This window comes from Cokeromyces recurvatus (genome assembly GCF_025118155.1).
Source record: "Cokeromyces recurvatus strain NRRL 2243 chromosome Unknown BX663scaffold_1, whole genome shotgun sequence".
NCBI lineage: Eukaryota > Fungi > Mucoromycota > Mucoromycetes > Mucorales > Mucoraceae > Cokeromyces > Cokeromyces recurvatus.
The window spans coordinates 371818-393860 of record NW_026251387.1 but is presented as its reverse complement, the minus strand read 5'-3'; the positions used below and the strand labels follow the sequence as shown (position 1 = coordinate 393860).

The window sequence follows — 22043 nt, the reverse complement described above, 5'->3', positions numbered from 1 at the left end:
TTTGTGGTTTTCTTTTCGAGAAAGCTCTCTCATGTATTCATTTAAAAATATATTTTAAAAGCTAAATAAGTAATCAATAAAAATCAAAAAAGTATTATGTATTTTATAATTCCTTTGCGAAGGTAGTCTTAGTTATTTATAAAAACATCTTTGAAGCCAAAATAAGCCTAAACTAGAGTTCTTTCAAAGAATTTTTCTTTAATAAATTATAGAAAATAGGTAACATAGTTCTTTTCGATGTGTATTTTCTATATTTTATTTGAATGATAAATTTTAAATATCATCTTCTAAACAATGTAAGTAGATAAGTAATTTTTTATACAATTATAACTTATTCAGATTTTCCTTTAAAAATAAAAATAGACACATTCTAAAATTGAATTTATATAATATCTTTTTATATATCATCATTTTATTATTGTTATCTATTATATAGTAAGCTGGGGAAGGAATACTATATAATTGTAGAGGATTATTATTGTGTTTAGTGGGGAATAAGTAATATATATATATATATGTATGTATGTATATATCATCTACATCTTAATCTATTGATATACAAAGCAGGAAAATATAAAAAATATGTCGAAAAAAAATTATTGAGCCAAGGCAACAGCAGCACTGTAAGCACCACTATGACTTATAGATACATTTATATTCTTAATTCCAGCTGATAAGGCAGCTTTTTCGGCTTTACCAGTTAACACGACTTCAGGAGCTCCAACTTCATTTGATTTAATTTCAATTTCTTTCAAGGGGGCACCAGCACCATCAGAAGGGATATTGCCATAAGAAGAAATAGCTTTGAAAACAGCTTCCTTAGCTGACCAACGGCCTGCAAAGCTAGCCTGGGGATCTGGACGAGCTTGGCAGTATTCAATTTCAGCAGGAGTGAAATTGCGTTCAATAAAGGTGGAGTTCTCGATATTAACTTCCTTCGTTAATTCGACATCAACGCCAACACCCCTTTTACCAGCTTGTTGTTCAGCAAGAGAAGAAATGATGCTCTTTGTTACTTCAATATCACCAGATGTAGGAGCAGCACGGTTAGCAGATTTATTAGTGAAATACCAGGACCTCTTCTCCTTTGAATATTCGGCACGAGCGCTAGGGTTCAGGTAGACAGTGTATTCAAGGTCCTCGCTATAAGGAGCTTCATTTTTAACTTGAACAAAGGTATGTAAACCTGTAACAGTGTCATGAAGATAACGATAAGCCTTTGAATAGCGGTTGATATTTTTAGCTTTATAAGTATTATACTGCTTTTCTTCTAAAGCACCAAAGATATAGTCAGGATGAATAATCAAGACTTCACCACCTGCTTGACCGAAACCGAATGATTTAAGGAGACCAGCCTTTAAGCCATCAGTTTGAATGGAACGGCAAGGGAAAACAATATAGTCTAACTCCTTCATATCAGCATCAATGTTATCTGCATTACGATTGCCAGGAACAATGCCACTAAGCATAGCTTGCATCATACCATTAGCCATCCAAGCAGCAGCAGGGCCCTTGGGATGACCAGTTAAATATTTCTGAGTGATAGCCAAAAGAGCATTACCCTTAGTACGACCAAGATGTTTCATTTGAGCATTGATAACACGAGATTCATTTTTATCATTAGCCTTAGTAGAAGTACCGTGGAAAGAAGCAACACCGATATCATCAATAGTTAAACCATAAACAGCAAGAGCACCACGTAGAGGTGCAATTTCAGGATCGTTTTGATAGAATTGATGTTGGAATGTCGCTAGTGCTTCCTTTTCTTGACGTTTAGCTTGCTTTTCAATGAATGAAGTACGTTCTTCAAGCCATGTCTTCTCTTCTTCAGCAGTAGTAATCTCGCCAGAAGATTTCAATTCTTCTAACTCCTCTTGTAAATCTTCAAACTCACTTTCAACCCAAGCCTTAATCTGAGCACGACGAGATTTAATTTGCTTAGCACGGTACTTGAAATTTAACATAGGAGAGGCCCTCTTACTAACGTTTTCACGAGCAGTTGTAAGGATACCAGCACCAGGTGCAGGAACAGAACGACCTTCCTTATCAGTAGCAGTACTACTATGAGCAATAATACCATAAATGGGTGAACCAATCTCTATAGCAGTTGCAGCAGTCATGAGAACATGAGTAGCAGAACCATGAGATTCCATAAAACCACTTCTAGTAGTAGTAGCAGGACGAGACATTTCAGAAGGAGTACGGCCCTTAGCAAATTCTTCAGCTGCACTAGAAGTAGCCTTCATATTAGCAAATTCGTAACTGGATTCTTCAGTTGTTTCTTCAGAAGCACCAGCAATCATAATCTTAGCTTTGCCGGATAGTAATGATTCACATGCCATTTCAATAGAAATAGCAGCAGTTGCACAGGCATCTACGGGAGTCTTGATTGGACCAGATGATGAAATAAGTAACATATTAATCCAAGCAGCCATAGTGTTAATTTGAGACTCTTGTAAAATATCCTTTTGAACAGGCTGATCAAGGAAACGTCCACGGAAGAAACCTCTTTGTGCAGCTTGACCACCGACACCAGAACCGATAGTATTACCCATTTCAGATACATGAATATATTTATAACATTCATAAGGATCAGTGATACCAGCAGAAATAAATGCTTCAACAGTAGAGACCATGTTGTAAACAGTGACAGGATCAACTTGGTCAATAACATCCTTAGGAATACCATAACGTGTAGCATCCCAGCCAGTAGGGATTTGGCCAGCAACGAGACGATCGAAACGAAGGGCTTTGGGAATATACAAGGTAGCACCCTTATGAATATGAACATACCAGCTTCCATTACCAGATTCATAAATATCAGCTTTATCACCTTGTTGGTGCTTAAAGTGTTCAGCCTCTTCTTTAGAGCATTCAAAAGGTTCTAGATCATGATCAATCATAACTTCTTGCAAGAGTGTCTTCTTTTCAGGATTATAACCATCCATAATCGCAGGTTCTATGGTTGTTTTTTTTTAATACATATACTTGCAACAATTATTTTGATAATTTATAAACTTACCAATTAAACGAACACCTGTATGCTCCAAAATTTGCTTTTCATACTTGGCCTTAATATCTTTATCTTCAACAGGTTGTTCGGTTTCGGCGTCAACCCATCCAGAATAGATATTACCATTCTTTAATCTACCGTCAAAGTGTTTTATATAACCCATAATCCAGGCCATTTCGATACAGCCTTCAAGAGAGAAAGCACCATAAGCTTCCATTTCCCAACGAGTTCTAGCATTACCCCATGGAGAAACTTCACCCATACCAGCAATAACTATAACCTTATCGAGATCAAGCATACCCTTAAGATAGCTAAGATGTTTAAGAGCTTCGTATGGCTTAAGCTTGGGGAATTCAAATTTCATGTTAGCGCGAGGAGTAACCTTATAAGGATTATTTTTACGTTCAGCTTCTTCGCCAAATACAACCTTGTAATCAAGAGCATTCTCAGCAGCAATAGCCTTACGAATTTCAGCAGTTTCATAGATTTCAGAACGCAATTTAGTAGTAAGTTCTTTTAATTTTGGAATAAATTGAAGACCACCATTAAGATCAGCATAGACAGGCTCTCTTTGGCATAACTTGACAATAGTAGGATGCATAAGACCAAGGAGATTGAATGCCATTTCAACAGTTGAGAAAGTTCGAACACCAAGTGCCTCGACGCCTTCAGCAACAATATTACTGGCACTCATTAAACCAGTACCACGAGTCCAACCAATGATAGCACCAGTAATAGATAAGTAACTAGACCAGCTTTCAGAATACCAACGGTTGAAGAGAGTTTCTAAAGAAATTTTAGATTCACCATAAAGACCGTCACCACCGAAAGTACCATGATTAGGAGACAAAGGAAGAATAACTTGAGCTGGTCGAGTATCAGAGCCAATCTTTTGCTTATGAGTCTTGACGTTACCCAGAATGCGAAGCAAATTAGTTAACATAATACGATGAGCAAGCTCAGATTTCGAATCAATACTGTCAAGTTCACGACCATTTTCAGGAATAGCAGCAAAAGGAATGATAAAATCAAGATCCCAATTAAGACCTTCACGGCTATAAATATAGTTAACTAAAGCATCTACATCTTGCTTAGCGCCCTGATTAAATGGAACAAGAATAAGTTCAGAGTCCTTAGCACCATAAGTCTTGTAGATAGATTGGAAGTATTCAGTAACTTGACGACTGAAACGAGAAGTGGTGACAATAACTTTAGCACCACCAGCAAGTAAACCCTTCATAACTTCAGATCCAATAGAGTCTCTTCCTGCACCAGTCAAAAGAACGTACTTACCAGCAAAAGTAATACCCTTTTTAGAAATTTCAATTAATGCATCCAAATAGATTTTAGTAAGCTTATTACTGAATTCCCAGCCATTGATTGGATTGTCATGGTCCTGTCTCTTGAGATGTAAGAAGGGAATAGTATCCTTAACCTTATTTGAAGAATCATGTTTACAATCAGACATATGAGAACGGGGTCTTTGTTCTCTAACGATAGTATTAGACATAGACAAAGCACGCAAAATATCAGAGTAAAGCTCTTCCATAGCTAATTTATCGCTCTTAGTAGCATTGTTTTGTCTGAGAATAATTTCATAAATATGTCCTAAATCACGTTGAACTTTAAGACGATTTGAATATTCTGAGACCTCAGATCCAGCAATCATATCATCTACATAGTTAGCCAATTTGTCACAACCAGGACGAGGAACTTCTGAGTATTTGATATCACCCTTTTCTGTAACAGAAGTATGAGGACTTGTAGGAATAGCAAAGCACTTGAAATAAGGCTTCTCAGCAAGAACTTCAACGCAATTTTCAATCAAAGCTTGGCCAAATTCTTTAGCAATTTTATAAGTTTCTCCCTCATCACCTGTACAGTTTTCAACCTTGTATCGCATGTATTCAATCAACTTAGGATGAGCACGATTCATAATATTTAAGCATTTTGCAGTAATTTCACGATCAATAATAGAGGATTTACCAAAGATAAGGTCATACCACATTTCAAGAGCATCTTGGCGAGCCCAATTCCAATAAGAATCATAGCGACGAGCTTTAAGAGGAGAGAATAAGGGTTTAATACCTTCAGCATAAACATCGCCGTGCTCATTTAGCCACAAATCAAGCTCAGCTTGTAGCTTCTTAGTAACGACCTTTTCCTCTTCGTATTTTCTAGCTCCTTCACGCAAATCCTTTTGAAGATATTTAGCATATAAATTAAGTTGCTGATAAATCAAAGCGTCTTGTTTGGCTTTCAAGGCATCAAATTCAGCATTATTAATCATAGTAGCAACAACACCACTCGACATAGAATTACCTAAAGCTGAAGCTCCTCCATTACTAGAGAGAGAAATACCCGTTTTACTAGCATATGCTGCAGCAACATTATCTAACCAAGATTTAGCCTCAACTTCAGTGCTAAGACGAGTAGCAGGTTCCATAGTAATACCAATTAAGAGAGAGCCATCAGTACGACCAGGACCCAAACCAAAGGTGCTATTAAGATAATTTTTGGCACTGTTTAAAGTAAAACCACCGGGTAATTTGGCACCAACCAATTTGGCAATGAGAGAACTAGTATGCTTACCAAGAGCACCACTGAAAGAGCTACCCAACGATGAACCAAGTTCTTCCAATGAGCTTTCTTCAGCTTTCTCAGGCATACCATTATTGAATTCCTTTTGTAAGTCACCAAGGATTTCGTTTTGAAGAGTAGATTTACCCCCAACTAAATCCTTAATAGATTTAGACAATGGGACTTCGTTAACAGATTTCTTAAGCTTTTGGGCAACAACAGCAAGAATAACTTCAGTAGCACTTATAGGAACATCGCTAATAGCAGTAGGTAAAGAGGGAGCTGCAGTAGCAGAAGCTACAGCAACAGCAGGTGTAGGTGCAGGCGCAGGTGAAGCACTAGCAGCAGTTAAACTAATACCAGTCTTACTAGCATACGCTTTAGCAACAGAATCCAACCATGCCTTAGCTTCAGCTTCTGCACCAAGACGAGAGGCAGGCTCCATGGTAATACCAACAAGAAGAACCCCATCAGCACGTCCAGGGCCTAAACCATAAGCGCTATTAAGATAATTCTTTGCACTATTCAAGGTAAAACCACCAGGCATCTTTGCACTAATTAATTTAGCAATCATGGTATTACTGTGTTGACCAAGTGTACCAGAGAATACGCCATTCAATGCAGAGCCAATATCTTGTAACGAAGATTCTTCAGCCTTTTCAGGCATGTTGTTATTAAATTCCTTTTGCAAGTCACCAAGAATTTCATTTTGAAGGGTGGATTTACCGCTTACTAAATCCTTAATAGATTTAGATAAAGGAACATCATTAATAGATTTCTTGAGCTTTTGAGCTACTACGGCAAGAATAATTTCAATAGCAGAAACGGGAACATCAGCTACAGCAGCTGCAGGTCCAGTAGTAGGTGCAGCTACAGGAGCAGGAGCAGGAATAGCGATAGGAGCAGGAGCCACATTTACTTTAGGCAGAGCAGCAGGTTCAACTACCTCTTCAACTGAGCTTTCAAGTTCATAATAAATCTCTTTAGAATCCTTTGAAATACACAAAGTTTGTCTACGATTATTCAAGGCAGTATCATAAGATTGATACTTAAGTCCCAAGGTACGAACAGCCATTCCAGTAAGTGTAGGAGAAGGACCAACTTCAATAAGGCGCTCAATCTTATAATTCTTGAATAATTCGTCTTGAGTCTCAATCCAACGAACAGGGGATGCAAATTGATAAGCCAAAAGTTCAATTAGAATAATATAACCAAGGCGTTGTTGTTGAGCTGGAGTAGAATACTTGTCATCAGTCCAATTCTGAAGTACCTTGGCTAAGCGGGGACTAGAAGTGGTGCGATAAATGTTTTCAATATAACTCTTTTCTGTGCTAAAAGGTTGTGCCACTAAGTTAGGAATATATCTATTTTTCAATTGATTAACATCGATATCAGATGGATTAAATTTCTTTGCCAAAAAGGTACGGAAAGGAGTAACGCCACTAAGTAAGAATGATGAATGAAAGGGAACATCAATACCAGAAAGAGGGATAGTAGCTCTACCTCTTTCAAGATTAATAAATCCTTTAGCTTGCTTAGATTTCGTTTTTTCAAATGCATCATCAATAATTGTATTAAGTTTTTCCCTAACTGAATCAAGAGATTCGGTTCCAATAAGTTTTTGGAAATCAATGTTAGACATATTAATATAGTTCAAAACATTAGCAAGTGCATCAAGATTTTGAAGAGCACCAGCAGCAACATATTGCCAGTTTTCAACATTAAAATTGACAATTTCCAAAATATCACCACCGCGACGAGCAATAGAATCAACAACAAAGCGGAGAGCTGCATCATCAAATGTCTTAGAAACACGAGCAGGGTTAACAGCAACCATACTATAGTTAGAGCGACCTAACTCATCACGCTTAACAGCAGATTGCATGGCCATACCACGATAAAAGACAACATCAACTAAAGAGCTTAATGGTAAAATGTCACCTACAGCAGCTAAAGCAGAATATTCTCCAAGAGAGTGACCAGCAAAAGCACAATTAGCTTGAATTAACTCTTTAGAACGCATATCCTCAAACGCCGCTTTTTCCATTAAAGTTAAAGCCGGTTGAGTAAACTGAGTAGCAGAAAGAAGACCATTAGGGGATACAAATGTATAAGAAGGTGAATATTCATCAATGGTAGGGAATAAACGTAAAGTGTGAATACTACCATCAGGATCGACAACATCATAAAGCATACTCATATAATTTTGACGGATTTTCTCACCCTTTGGTCCACCAAAATGAATAGTCTTTTCTTTAGGGTTATTACGAACAATATCAAGAATGGAGAAACCGTAGTTTTCCAAAAAGTGCTTATCAGCTTTATCCCAGATAGCTTTAGCAACTGGAGAACTATTATAAAGATCCATGCCCATGCCTTTTTCTTGAGAACCTTGACCGGTAAAAACATATGCTGTAATAGGTTGTTCAACTTCAGCAGTACCTTCGACAACTCTTTCATTGTTTTGATTGTAGGTTTCAACTTTAATGATCTTACGACCATTCTTCATACCAATATGATAAAGTTTGGTTTCAAGTCGGTCAGAAGGCAAAACCATACCAACGAATTTGACATCGTAGGCAACAACACGACGAGGTACATTGTCAGCAGCAAAGATTTCAACAAACTTACGTGTAGAAGCGCTAGTCCACATACCATGAGTGATTGTACCTGGTAAACGAGCAAGATCAGCAAAGTAAGGATTAACATGAATAGGGTTGAAATCGCCAGAGATATTAGCATAAGGTTCATTAGAAGTGGGTGCATGAACAATTGAGGGGAAAGTACTTTGAATAGGCATAATTGAGTAGCCACCGTTTTCAAAGAAATGAGCTTGTTCAATTTCATGAGCATGACGTTTCAAAAACTCTGTTACTGGGTTGCCATGACTTTCGCCAGATTCATAATTAACTTTAGCAACTTCAATAAATTCCTTAGTAGAGACTTGCATTGTAACACTACCAGTAGTTTTAACTGAAGAATAAACTTTACTATTCTTATATTTAAGTTCAGTTTCCAATCGGAAGATAAGAGATTTTCCAGGAGCAACTTTATATTGTTCAGAGATATCATTCCAATGAATCCACTCCTTAGACTTCAATATAGCAATCTCTTTGTTACCATAAATCTTATACTCCATAGGGATTTCAGTTTTATGCTCAAATGTATTCTCAAAATCAACAAAGTTACCACGGTACAAAGACCAACTAGTAACTTCAAGTACAGGCTTTCCATCACGAACGATCAGACTCTTGACCTCAATCATTTTACCAGAACTAATATTAGTAACAGCATTAATTTTAGCAAAGGTATCAACAACATCGCCAACTTTAAGAAGCTCTTCGCCTGCTAACATGCGGAAACTGATACCAGCATGAACAAGTCTAATAAGATCACCATCAGCAATTTTGGGGAAGACACCTTTCATAATAGCTTTCCAACCAACAACTATAGCAAAGTCCATAGGAGCACTGACAACCTTTTGGTTACGATCACCAAAGATTTCTGCCTTATTGCCAACAGCATGACAAAATTCTGAAATATCTTCAAATTTAACTACTTCACCCTTGTTAACAATAGTCCCATCAAGGGGATAATTTAAGAAATCTTCATTATTATCAACGCCAAACCAAAGTTTGAAGTAGAAATTCTTGATACGTTCATTACGATCAGTCATAATTTCATGAATAGGTGCATAGCCAAGTTCAGGTTTATATTCAAAACGTAAAACCAAAGGAATGAAATCGTCGCCCTTCTTTTCATAGAGTGTCATTGTAACACTGTTATTACTCTCAGTAAGTTCAATAGAGGTTGTATAATCTGTACTGTTACCATTAACACTCCATTGACGTCTGTCTTGAACTTTAACAGAGACAATATGTCCAAGAGCATTTTTAGATACTATAACCTTTTGATTGACACGTGGACGGAACACATCCTTAATGGTATTGTCTGCAAAACGTTTTCCTTGAACAATAAAAGGAGATGTCAAAAGAGCACGAAGCCAGTTATAATTAGGACCTGAGATTGCTTGAATCCATTCGTCCGTATCAGGTAAAGGATTTGAAGAAGTTTCAAAAATTTGTTCAGTAGAAGAAGCAAAAATTTCTTGAACAGAAGTTTTAGTGATAGATACACCACCCAGATATTCAATTTCAGGGATTATAGTATCTTTATAATAACGTTCCTTCAAACTATTGATGTGGCTATTATAAATGTCGTTAAGAATTTCAGCTACAGGTTGATCGATACGAGTAGCATATTTGGCAGCAACAGGACCATGAAGGATACAAGTACGTTGAACATCTTGATCAACAACAGCAGCAAGATCTTCGGATTGCCAAAGAGAATCCTTCTTAAACCAAATATCAAAATCTTTATCCATAATAGGGATGAAGGGAACGGGCTTTTGATTAGGACGCTTACAAAGAGAAATAAAATGAAGAACATCTTCAGATGTTAATAATTGTGTTTCAGCATCAGGGAATTGAGCCAAGAACTCTTCAACAAAAGGGAAGGGATTTTCCAATTGAGCATAATTTTGAAGCATAGAAGATGTAGATGACTTTGAGAAACGTTCTTCAACACGACGCAAAAAGTCGCCAACAAAGTTACGAAGTGAAATATCGATCCAACGAGCTTCGAACTTGATATAAAGTAATTCAATCATACGATAGACAACTTCACTATAGGTCATATCTTGAAGATCAACGGCTTCACCTGTCTTTTTCTTACCAAACCAAACCTTCTGGAAATCAGCATTCAAACGTTTAATGATATAATCTTTCTTGGCTAACAAGGCAGGTAAACGCTTGTCCTTAGGCAAAGAGAAAATACTTTCATCAAGTTCCTTCCAAAGACGAACACCACGGGTAGCAATCTTGTGGATAGGTTCACCAAGTTCAGAAAGAACAGTAAGGACACCACCAGCAGGGACCTTATAGGTCTTTTCCCATTCACTGTCATCTACACCAGGTGCATCGACCATGGCTTGTTTAGCAGCTGGGGAAGCTAAACCTTCCTTGGCTACCATCATACGAGAACCAAAGAGGACACCGTCAAAAGGCATAGGTGGATAATCAAATTTGACAGACCAATCACCAGTAATGTAGGGCAAGGTATCCTCAGCACCACCAAAACCAGAACCAGCAACAAGAACAATGTTGGGTTGACGACGAATGGCGGCATAAGTTTCAAGAATAGGTTGATGAACATCCTCAAAACCATGGTGACCACCAGCACGACCACCAGTCCATTGTAAGATAACAGGCATAGTAGGATTAGCAGCAGCAATAGCTACAACTTGACGAATAGTATCTGCATTTCCTGGCTTGAATGCAACATGACGAATTCCAGCAGCTTGTAAATTAGCAATAATTTCATTAGCATTGTCAAGACTGGGAACACCAGCAGCGATACAAAGGCCTTCCATAGGTAGACCTTCCTTACGCATAACTTGAATAAGAGGATATTGGAAACCCCATTGTAGGACATTTAAAAAGATAATATTGAGAGTAATACCCTCACCAGCACGAGTAAGTTCCATGATTTTATGAACCTTATCACGAAGCATATCTTCATTAAAGTGTCCACCTCCAGCAAGTTCAACATGATAGCCAGCATTCATGACAGCAGCAACAAATTTCTCATTAACAGTAGCGGGAGTCATACCGGCTACCATAAGTGGTGGCTTACCTAATAAACGAGACATCTTGGTATCTATATGAATACGTCCACTTTTTGTGTGCATTAATTATCTATGTAGATATAAAATAAAATCTATTATTATTTACCTTGCTGTTTTGACTAATTTAGGTTGAAACAATTTCGCCCAATTTTGAGAATATTTAACTGAATTGACATTTAAATCGAAAAGATCGGCTTTATAAGACAAGTCATCATTAGATCCCTCAAGAACACCTGCTAACACAATTTCTACGCCAGTGCCTTCTTTATTACGATATGTTAAACTACCAATTCCTGATGTACCTCCAGGTCCAAAATCAATAACATGTGTTAATCCTTCAACAGCAGTAGATTTTTCCCAATCCACATGACAAATACAAATAAGTTCTAATAATGTCTTTGTCAAGTCGTTTGCATTTTGGAGATTTTTGCCTAATTACACAAAGTCACAAATAAAAAAAAAAGTAAGTTTGAATCTCATCACATTACTGCTAAACCCTTCATTCTCTCTCTCTCCCCAACACCCCACTAATTTTTTTTTTAAAAAAAAATTGTTTCTTACCTGAGTCGGTAGAAAGTACAGGAATTTTAAGGCTACTAGAATCAAATAAAAGGTTGTTATTTTTAGCATCTTCCATAACTTTATCGACCACTGAATTCAAATAGAAACTATGAAAGCGTGCTGTAATTGGCAAGAATCTGAAAGAAAATTTGATTTTACGTTGAGAATAAGGAATACGAGATTGATCAAGACCGGTTGGGGCTTTTAATTTGCGAAGGGCAAGATTTAATCCATAGAGTGATTGAGGAGGGCCGGTACAGACAAATGAACGAGGGCCATTACGTAAGGCTAACACAATTTGACGTTCAGGAGCAAGATGAGAATTAGTTTCTTTCACATAGTTCAAAATCTGACTCTCTCGAAGTCCGGTAATAGCTAGCATAGGAGTGGGATTTCCTTCATTGTTATTAATTGAATCTTCGATAACAGCTGGGTTTAAAGTAAAAGAAGGATACTCTTGTTGTGCTCTTGCCCCAATCCAAAAAAGAAGACCTAATGCTTTTTCAGAATTGCTCAAAAATTCATTTTCAGTTGAAGAAGCAGAAATAACGACAGAACTAATGATTCCTTGGCTATGACCCGTAGTGCCTTTGTTGTTGTTGTTGTTGTTGTTGTTATTTGTAATATAATATAATATTTAATAAAAGACACACTACCCGTTTTTTAGTATATTGTTTACATACCTTTAAATAAATCACGAATTTCAAAAGGTGTACGATTAAGAACGCGAATCATGATATAATAATGGAGAAGTTGAATAAGACCGATTAAAGGAAGACTCACTGGAGCAGAAATAAGGTACTGGACATCAGGTCTAAGCTCAGAATCTTCTAGCCAACGTAAAATATCCAGACCCTCTGAATATAAAACTTTTACATCAGGATTACGAGCATACTCGTTTAATACATCTGCCATACGAAGAACAAAAGGTCTTACAATCTCTTTGTAAATCTCCCAAATATCAGCAAGTTCATCAAAATATTCCTCAATATTGCCTTGACCACCAAAAACAGCGAAAAGCTTTGCATCACCGCTAGCAGCAGCCTCGAATAAAGCTGATTTAACTGGAGCCATATTTTCATCTGGTAAGGTATTGGTCTTTTCAAGAACATTCAAAGTGGAATAATAGGCTTTGATAACTGACTTTTTTGACTCGAGTACAAGATTACGAGTAGCAGCATGTATATTATTACTTTTAAGATATTTAGATGTAAAATCAATAAAAAGAACTTTAGCCACTTCAATAAAAATTGAATCCCTAATTGCACGATCAGAAGCAAATTTCATAAATCTGGCTGCAAGTTCAATTTCATTGACATTTTCTGCATTTTCAGCTGTAGGGAACTCTTCCTTAAGTTGCTGCGTATAACCCCAAACGTTTTCAGAAACAAGAATAGAAATTTCAGTAACACCTTGTTTTAAAGTTAAAGGACGAAGTGTTTGTTGGTTTTGAATCATATTACACTATTTTTGTAAATAAAGAGAAGGCTTAAAAAAAGAGATAGGAATTAATTTTACAACTAGGTGGTACAAGATCAGTTAAATTTATGATGTACCTTATTTTTGTTAAAATATAGAATGTATAATTAGGTAGTATTATGTATAATTAATGTATATGTAAATATTGATGATATATAAATAAAGTAAAAAAAAAAAAAAAAAAAAGTCCTTTATCCAAATCTTTATAGTTAATCTTTTATTCCCCAATAAAAGATTACCAAAGAAAAAAAAATAAGAATGCAAACAAAGGATGTAAAGAATTAGAAAAAAAAAATAAGCTCATTGAATTATTTCTCTAATTAAAGTTAAAAGTTGGTTCAGCTGCTCCCCCAAAAGTTGTCAGAAATGTTTAAAAAAAATGAGAAACATCAGGTACTTTTGTTTACCGACAAAGATCATCAACTTAGCCAGCAAGCTATAGTTTAATTTTTTTTTTAATAAGAAGTAAATAAGTCTACAATACACGGCTCTGCTATTGTAACGTAAAGACTGTTTACACCTATTGTTTATTTACAAAAAAAAGTGAATACAATTGTTAAAGATGTTTATTATATTCGAGCCAAGTAAATATTCCCTTTTATCGGATAATCTGGCCTGATAAAAGTATTTTTCATTTTTAATTGAGGAAATTTAAATATTTTTTTGGGAAGAAATACTTTCGACCAATAATAAAATATTTTGGGACACGATGAAATATAACTTCTAGGTATTTTACTATTATTATAGAAAGAAAGTAGACTTTATCATAACAATGGAAAAAGAAAGAAGCTAATTCTGTGCTCGGAAGAAAACACACGCTATTAGTAATAGTAGCCCTTTATTTCCTTTCCAAGCACAAAAATAAAATATTCCGATATAGAATAACATTTTCCTCTTTTCGGTAAAAGAATAGAAAATCAAGCAAGAAAAAAAAAATATTACTTTTATTTAGTTTTAAATAGTTTTATTGTCATTTTGCCTTTTAAACTGGTATTTTGAGTGTAGCTTTTTTCTTTCTTTTTTAAAAAAAAAAAAAAAAAAAAAAAAAAATAGTATAGATAATACGAAGCTTATATACATTTGAATAATATAAAGCTTTAAAGGCTTAATTGAAATCACAAGGAAACGTATTAAAACAAGTAATAGAACATAGTATGTCATATTAGAAAATAATCTATACATAATAAACTTATCAGATTATTTACTCAGTGATCAATTCAGGAAGAAGAAGGGTATTTGTCTCTAAATAGTGATTTTAAAGTACAATAGGAAAATAAATGAGTGTATTGTATAGATTGTTAACACATATCTGAAAATGACAGCGTTGTTCAATACTTCAAGTTAATGTGTTGCTACATCAGAATAGATGTATACTATTGAAGCCTTTATTCTATATTTGCTAAATTAAAAATGTTACGTTTTAATATTTTACCCACTGTTATATTTTAATCTGGAAAAATCAAATTGCCGAAATTTTAACAATTTGTATTGACATATTCTATAACTGTCATTTATAATTGAAAGTATTTAAAATGTCGCTTTTAAAACAGCTCTTTCTCCAACTCAAAAAGTAGTCCAAGACTATTCAAGTCGTATTTCTCTTTTTTTTTTTCTGTTAGCTTATCATTTGCATAATTCTACATGAAATAAAATTAAATAACTCGCGATACAATCCTTTCTTCTCTCTTCCCTGTCACTACATTCGAACCCTTTTTTATTCATTCGATTACTCACTTAATGATAGTATGTCTTTGTTTTTATTTTCAACTACATTTTTCTCGATTTTCTTCTTTTTTTTGGAATGGATTCAAAAGCCAATGCAATATAGTATGATGCATGATTACAAATAAATAAATAAATAAAAAAAAAAAAAAAAAGATCCCCTTTTTTTTCTCTCTCTGTCTCACTTGACTAGGGCTATCTAATGTACTGAAGGGATTAAATGTTCAACTAATCATTTATGAAAACGTATTATTGAATTATATTTTTGACCTTAAAATGAAAATATGTTTTAAAGTACTTGGTTTAATTATTAGATACGCTTGTAGATGGAGTTTATTTATTTTATTTTATTTTTCATTTATTCGTTAAATATTACCTACGACTTTTTAATAATAGGGAAAAGGGTATAAAGTTATATATATATAAAAGCAATTATAATTCTTTTCTCTCTCTCTTCCCTCCTACTTTTTTATTTTTATTTTTATTTTTTTTATTTTATTTTGAGAGACAAATTTATATACACCGATAAATGGGCTACCAAATAGCTTTTCCAGGATAAATAAGCGTATGATTTAGTATATATGAATCCATTGATTGATGATCATCCTCCTCTTCTTCAGTGATACTCTTTGCCAAAAAGACTGGCGCAATGCCCAAATGAATGTGGTCTTTATTAAGATAACGATACACGTGTTTAACTTGATTTTCCCGTACAGTCTCAAGCTCACCTGTAAATCTCCTTTTTTGGTTCAAGTCATAAATTTGAATTTCATCTACCTGACCATGTATAGGTAGACAAAGATGAGTAGCCATATCCACGAGTTTCTCAACTCGTTCTTTCATTTGGTCAGTATCACAATCATAAATGAAAGAAAGATGTAAGATAAGAGAGTTAAGAATGGTTTGTTTTGATAGCTCGATAGCCCTTAGTGTATTTGGGTGCCCCTGATGTATTAAATCATAGGTTGCCCTTGCTGTCTTTAACCTTAAATCACAAGCCCATTTTGGATGTCCTGTCTGAATAAAAAAATGATACAGTCGATTATAAGCCTGGTTCACCCCTTGGTCAAGATGAATACCTGCCTTAAATATATCATTCACAATCACATCCATCAAATATCGTTCTACCAACACGGATATAAGTCCATAATCCACTTTTTGTTGCTCGATCATCTCAAGGAACAATTCCTCAATGAACTCCTTTTCATCTTTACCAAACCATTGACAAAAGATATCCTTGAGTTGATGTGGTGTTAATTTTTCCTTTTGCTGTTTTCTTAAATACGCCTGTTTGAAGCTAGGAGGAAAATGTTGAATTTTACCTGTAAGTTTAGCAAGATGTACTGTAACGGTAGAGAGATCATCATCAGTTACTTTAATAGGTTTGCTGATTTCATAAAGCTGAGTTTGTATTCTATTCAAGGTTAGCTGCTGAACTTCAGTTTGTTGACAAGCTGCTTTAAGTTGTTCCTCACATTCTTTCAATTTTGCACGCTCTTTATTTAGTTCAGATTCCTTTTCTTGAATCTTTTGAGAAAGTTTGGCTTTAAAAGTGTGATAGAATTGTTCTCGATGTGCAAGTGTTTTTGGCCTTCTATCTTTTTTTTCTTGTTGATCTGAAGAATACTGAGACTTGTTTTTGTTAGTCTCTTTGGTAGGCTTCTTATGTGATGAATTATACATATTATGTGTAAAGACAAAAAAGGGGGGGTGGAGGAGGAATTTATAAGAATAAATTTAACAAAAAAAAAAAAAGACGACTAAGCCTATTTTGTATAATAGTTTATTCTATACTCATGTAACACAAGCCAACTACTATATTCCATCATATACACTGGTACAAACTTAAATGAAAAAGAATCTCATATTTCAAATTTAGAATTTTTTAAACTTATTAAGGAATTAATTCATTAGAATTTGAAGGTAAATGAATAATTGAAAATAAAAGAATAAGGGTAAACATCATTGACTTTTTTTTTTTAATAGTTTCTAATAAGTAAAGCTCCTTTGGTTAAACTCTTTCCAAAACAACAGCAACGCCCTATTTTTTTTTTTCAAAAAAAATAATAATAATAATAATAATAATTCGTTAAATTAATTGTTTTACAATAAATATTATAATTAGCATAATTCTTTTTTTCTTTTACCTGTCCACCGCCAATACAAGCAGAACCAATAGCATATTTTTCCTTTGTGCGCTGAAGAGCATGAGACAAATGAGTTAAGATACGAGCACCTGAAGCACCTAAAGGATGACCAACAGCGATTGCACCCCCGTTCACATTTGCAATCTCTCTTTCTAATCCAAGCTCTTTTTCACAAGCTAAATATTGAGCAGCAAAGGCTTCATTGATTTCAACTAAACCCATTTGCTTTAATTCTAACTGGGCACGTTTTAAAGCACCGTGAATAGCAGGGACAGGTCCAATACCCATCAAAGTAGGTTCCACTGCAGAAGCCTGCCAACTTACGACACGTGCTAAAGGCGTCAAATTGTACTTTTTAACAGCATCCTCACTTGCAACAATGAGAGCAGCAGCACCATCATTGATGCCTGAAGCATTTGCGGCTGATACTACACCTTCTTTCTTAAAGACAGGTTTCAACTTTGTCAAATTGTCTATCTTTAAACCAAAGCGAGGATGCTCATCCACGTCCACAATTTCAGGGCCTTTACGACCTTTTATTTCAACAGGAACAATTTCATCCTTAAAAATACCCGCTTTTGCAGCTTTAAAAAATAATAATCAATACTAAAAATTCTGCGTTTTTCTTTCTTTTTTTTTTTCTTTTTTTAAGATTACCTTTTTCATATCGACTTTGACTTGTAAATGCATATTCATCACATTCTTGTCTTGAAATATGATATCTTTCAGCAAGGTTCTCAGCAGTAATACCCATAGGCGTAGGTTTAGGATATTGGTCCGTAAGAGCAGTCCAAAGGGTATCTTGAAGCTTAGGATCATTTCCCAATTTAATCCCCCAACGAGAGGTACCTGAGAGTGAAAAGGGAGCCAAGGACATGTTCTCTGTTCCACCAGCCAATACGACTTCACTTTCACCTAGCATAATTTCATGTGCTGCATTCACCACACTTTGAAGACCTGAACCACACAAACGATTGACAGTCAAGGCAGGAACAGTGACAGGTAAGCCCGTACGATGTCCAATATGTCTTGCTACATAAGCACCTGCTATATCCGTTTGAAGCACGTTACCAAAAATAACTGAATCAATAGGTACATTCTGAGGCAAGTCAGCTATAGCAGCCTTTGACGCTAATGCTCCCAATTCGGCAGCTAATAAACAACATATAAGTTTTTTTTTTTTTCTATTTTAAAATAGAAAAAAACAAAAAACTCTATTTTTTTTTCTTTTTACCTGTGAGATCTTTAAATTTTCCACCAAAAGTACCAAATGGAGTTCTAAGACAATACTTATTATGTTAAACATTTGTATCTTTTTTTTTTTCTTTTCTTTTTTTCTTATGTTTGCATATACCTCTTGGCTGAAACAATAAATACTTGTCGAAATGCCATTATTATAGAATAGATTAATTTAAGAAAAAAGAAAAGAAAAAAGAAAAGAAAAGAAAAAAGTGTGTTTGTGTGGGTGAAAGAGCAAGTATGTAAATTGTGGAGAAAAAAAAAAAGAAGCGGTTATTTAAAAAAGTGTGCGAAATATTGCTTTCCTTGACGAAAAGATAAAAAGCATGTGAAATCCAGTCATGCAAACAATTATAATGAATTATATGTATAGAAATCCCTATAAGCACCCGTTAAAAGAAAACATTCTAGAAAAGATTAGAAACAGCAGTAAAGTACCTGAAAGTGATGAAGTGGATATATAGAAATATTTGTTACCAAGACAACAAAAGTGTAACTCTAAAGTAGAATTTAGACTATTCATTTATTATTGCTAAGGCATTCGTGACTAGTTTTTTATCCCTTTTTTTTTATTATGTATATTTTTTTTTTTTTTGTTAGGAAAAGAAAAAAAAATTGTCCAAGTGTAGTATAATTGAAGAAGGAGAAATCTAAATGCATAAAAGTATTATACATTTTTATTTATTTTATATATACAAAGAGGGAAATAAATAAGTACAGAAGAAAACGAAATAAAATAAATGAAATAATAAATTTAAATAAGTAGCTTGACTTTATGATTGTCATCTGGAGTAAAGCCCATATCAAGTTTTGCCCTTACTTTTGCTTTGTATTTTTCAGCAGCTGATAAATGATGAATATCATTGTTACGACAAAGAGATAACTGGCCAATGGGTATTAAATCATCGTCATCATCCTCTTCCTCACTTGAATTATCACCTAATAAATCAATTAAAGGATTTTCTATTGAAGACGGTGTAGCTAATGCACCTAAAGAATCATCTTCATCATTATCCGTACTTGAAATAGATGCAGCGGGTTGATAAGTAGCCGCATGTTTCATTTCTCTCCAAGAGGGCTTATTACTACTAGTAGCAAGTGATACATTAGTAGGTGATAACGGAGGTAATGATAAAGAAGGAGATAGAGGAGACTGTGAAGATAAAAAGGTAGTGCTTGTATAACATTGTTGACTATAAAGTGTAACATGATTAGGTGGCGTTGTTGTCATGATAGATTGAGTAGAATAGATTTCAGTTTTGACTGTTGTTGGAGTTAAAGGACCTGTACGATACTGATCAGGATTATCAAAATAGGAATGTTGATAATTATCTTCTAAGGAAGATTTATGATGCGTACGTGATTCAAAGGGATTCATTGTATCAGAGTGGTTTACATTAGATGGCCTTCCCTTATTGTTATTATAAGAAGGTGTATGATTAGTGGTATTCATGTGATTCATTTGTTTAACAGCTTTTGTTGCAGTTGGAGAAATATGAGGCGTATAGGGATCATTATGCCTTGAAGCTGAATTTGTAATTATGGGTGATACTATTGTAGGTGAAGTCAAACCAGAGTTTAATGGTAGTAATGGAACTTCTTCCTTTTTATTAGTGCGACTAATGATATTCTTTAACGGATTAGGCTTCCTTGATCTATTTAATTGCTTTGTTTGTCTTCGAAAAAATTCAACCATTTTATTTTTATTAAGAATTCAATGAAAAAAAAAAGAAGAAGAAGAATGACAATAGATAAGAAGCATGTTGTTGTATTTATATATATTCCAAATCAAAAAAAAAAAAGGAAAAAAATCCTTAGATTTTTCCGTCCTTTTTTTTTTTTTTTTTTTTTTTTTTAGGTGTCGCGGTAAAAAAGCGGAGTATTTTTTTTCTATTTTAAAGAAAAAATGATATGATCGACTTTGTATGAAAATCCTTTATAAAAGTTGATCAACATTTTATTGAAATGAAAAAGAAAAAAAGAAACTATTTAGCTGATATATATACATATATATATATATATATATATATATATATATATATTATACATGTATATTTCTATATAATCAATTTTTATAAATATGTTTATATGTATAAAGCATGTCCCTTTCTTTTTTTTCTTTGCTTTATTTCCAAGTTTATAATAATAAATAAGTTTAGTTTGAATGTGGAGTAGATCATTTAATAACTTTGTCCCTCCTCCTCCCCCCCCCTGCAAGAGAAAAATCTATTATCAATCAAAGAAAATGGAGAGAAAGAGAAATCAGTGATACTAGTGATTTGATGTATTTTTCTTTATTTCTATTTTTTTTTTTTTTTTTTTTTTACTTTTTATACATTTCTTGTTTCTATTTACAGTAAACTTAGTTTAAAGCTACTGATGATAAACAAACAGTAATAATATTGCGTTATTTTTTTTATCTTATTTTCCCAAAATAAAGAAAGTACACATGAGCGATCTTGTTAAAACATTCATATAAATAGCATTATGTAAAATGAAATTCAAGCACAGAACTAAATAATTTTGTTCCCATGGTTTCGCATTATCATCGGTGGCGTTAAAGATAATAAAAACAACAAAGGAGGTAAGTAACCATGACAAATAGACTTATTTACACGAGGATAAAATCTCTTTTATTTTATTTTATTTTATTTTTTTATTTATTTATGCATGATTTTTTTTTTCTTTTTTTTTTTGTTACTGAATGAAAAAAAAAAAAAAGTAAAAGGCAAGTTATTTTATTTCTTTTGACATAATATAATAAATAATTTAAACTTAATATTTGTTGAGTAAGAAGAGTTTATTCTGGCTTATGAAATTTGATAAAGTTGTCTTACCTCCTTCGTGTAAATTGAAATATCTACAGTAACAACAAGTAAATGATCTATCTATCTGTCTGTCTGTCTATCATAGAAAAAAAAAGTAATAGTTATGTATGTAAAATATCTACATTTGGTATATTTAGTCAAACGTTGTCAATGTTCGGTTACTAAAAATAAAATGCAATTAAAAACGACTGTTATATAATATGCTTATTACTCTTTGATGATCTTCTTTGAAAAAACTATCATTATAATATGTGAGAAAAGATTTAACTAAAACAATGTAGTTTCTTTAATACTAACTCTATCTATCTTTGATGGAAATCGTATTTTGTTACCTCGGTTTATTAACAAAATACTTACTGTATCATTTTTTTTTTTTTTTTTAGTTTTGATCTCCTTCTTTTCTTGAATAACTCAGCATATTATCAGTTACTTCATAAAAAAGGAGTCATGTTAAACAATAAAGAGATTTTATGTATAAACTAGTTACTGATTCCTAATCAGTTTTAAATCATTAATACATAATAGTTCTCTTTGATAATGCTGATATGATTAATATTTCATTCTATTCAATCTACGCGTCATGTGTTATTTCTAATCAAATATAAATGATTACCATAATAATAGTTTTGAAACAGACTGGTATTTAAAAGAAAAAAAAAAAAAAAAAAAAGAGTGTTTAATCATAAACGCGTATATCACAAGCCTATTATTCAAGTTATCAATAGTGATAACTACCACTACCACTAGCATTATCATATGATAAGTTTTTGTACTTGATTAATCCTTAT

The 22043-nt window shown here is 33.8% G+C and overlaps 4 protein-coding genes across 4 annotated transcripts; all 4 read right to left on the bottom strand.

Annotated features, from left to right (window-relative positions):
- Positions 1–596: 596 nt before the first annotated feature.
- Positions 597–13494, bottom strand: BX663DRAFT_556866 (fatty acid synthase; the record flags this gene model as incomplete). The annotated part of the gene is made up of 6 exons (XM_051531744.1): positions 13397–13494; positions 12524–13328; positions 11841–12428; positions 11386–11710; positions 3023–11328; positions 597–2959 (listed from the first exon to the last, which is right to left on the bottom strand). The coding sequence occupies exons 2-6, from the start codon at positions 13296–13298 to the stop codon at positions 597–599; spliced, it is 12357 nt and encodes a 4118-aa protein (XP_051387560.1). The 5' UTR covers positions 13299–13328; positions 13397–13494.
- A 2035-nt stretch (positions 13495–15529) lies between these two features.
- Positions 15530–16762, bottom strand: BX663DRAFT_491352 (uncharacterized protein). Its single transcript, XM_051525049.1, has one exon. The coding sequence runs from the start codon at positions 16722–16724 to the stop codon at positions 15576–15578; it is 1149 nt and encodes a 382-aa protein (XP_051387559.1). The 5' UTR covers positions 16725–16762; the 3' UTR covers positions 15530–15575.
- A 111-nt stretch (positions 16763–16873) lies between these two features.
- BX663DRAFT_491350 (Thiolase, N-terminal domain-containing protein) lies at positions 16874–18678 on the bottom strand. The gene is made up of 5 exons (XM_051525048.1): positions 18543–18678; positions 18423–18466; positions 17846–18340; positions 17189–17772; positions 16874–17082 (listed from the first exon to the last, which is right to left on the bottom strand). The coding sequence occupies exons 1-5, from the start codon at positions 18578–18580 to the stop codon at positions 17053–17055; spliced, it is 1191 nt and encodes a 396-aa protein (XP_051387558.1). The 5' UTR covers positions 18581–18678; the 3' UTR covers positions 16874–17052.
- A 355-nt stretch (positions 18679–19033) lies between these two features.
- Positions 19034–20225, bottom strand: BX663DRAFT_491349 (uncharacterized protein). The gene has a single exon (XM_051525047.1). It carries the CDS (start codon positions 20121–20123, stop codon positions 19182–19184), a length of 942 nt encoding a protein of 313 aa, XP_051387557.1. The 5' UTR covers positions 20124–20225; the 3' UTR covers positions 19034–19181.
- Positions 20226–22043: the final 1818 nt, after the last annotated feature.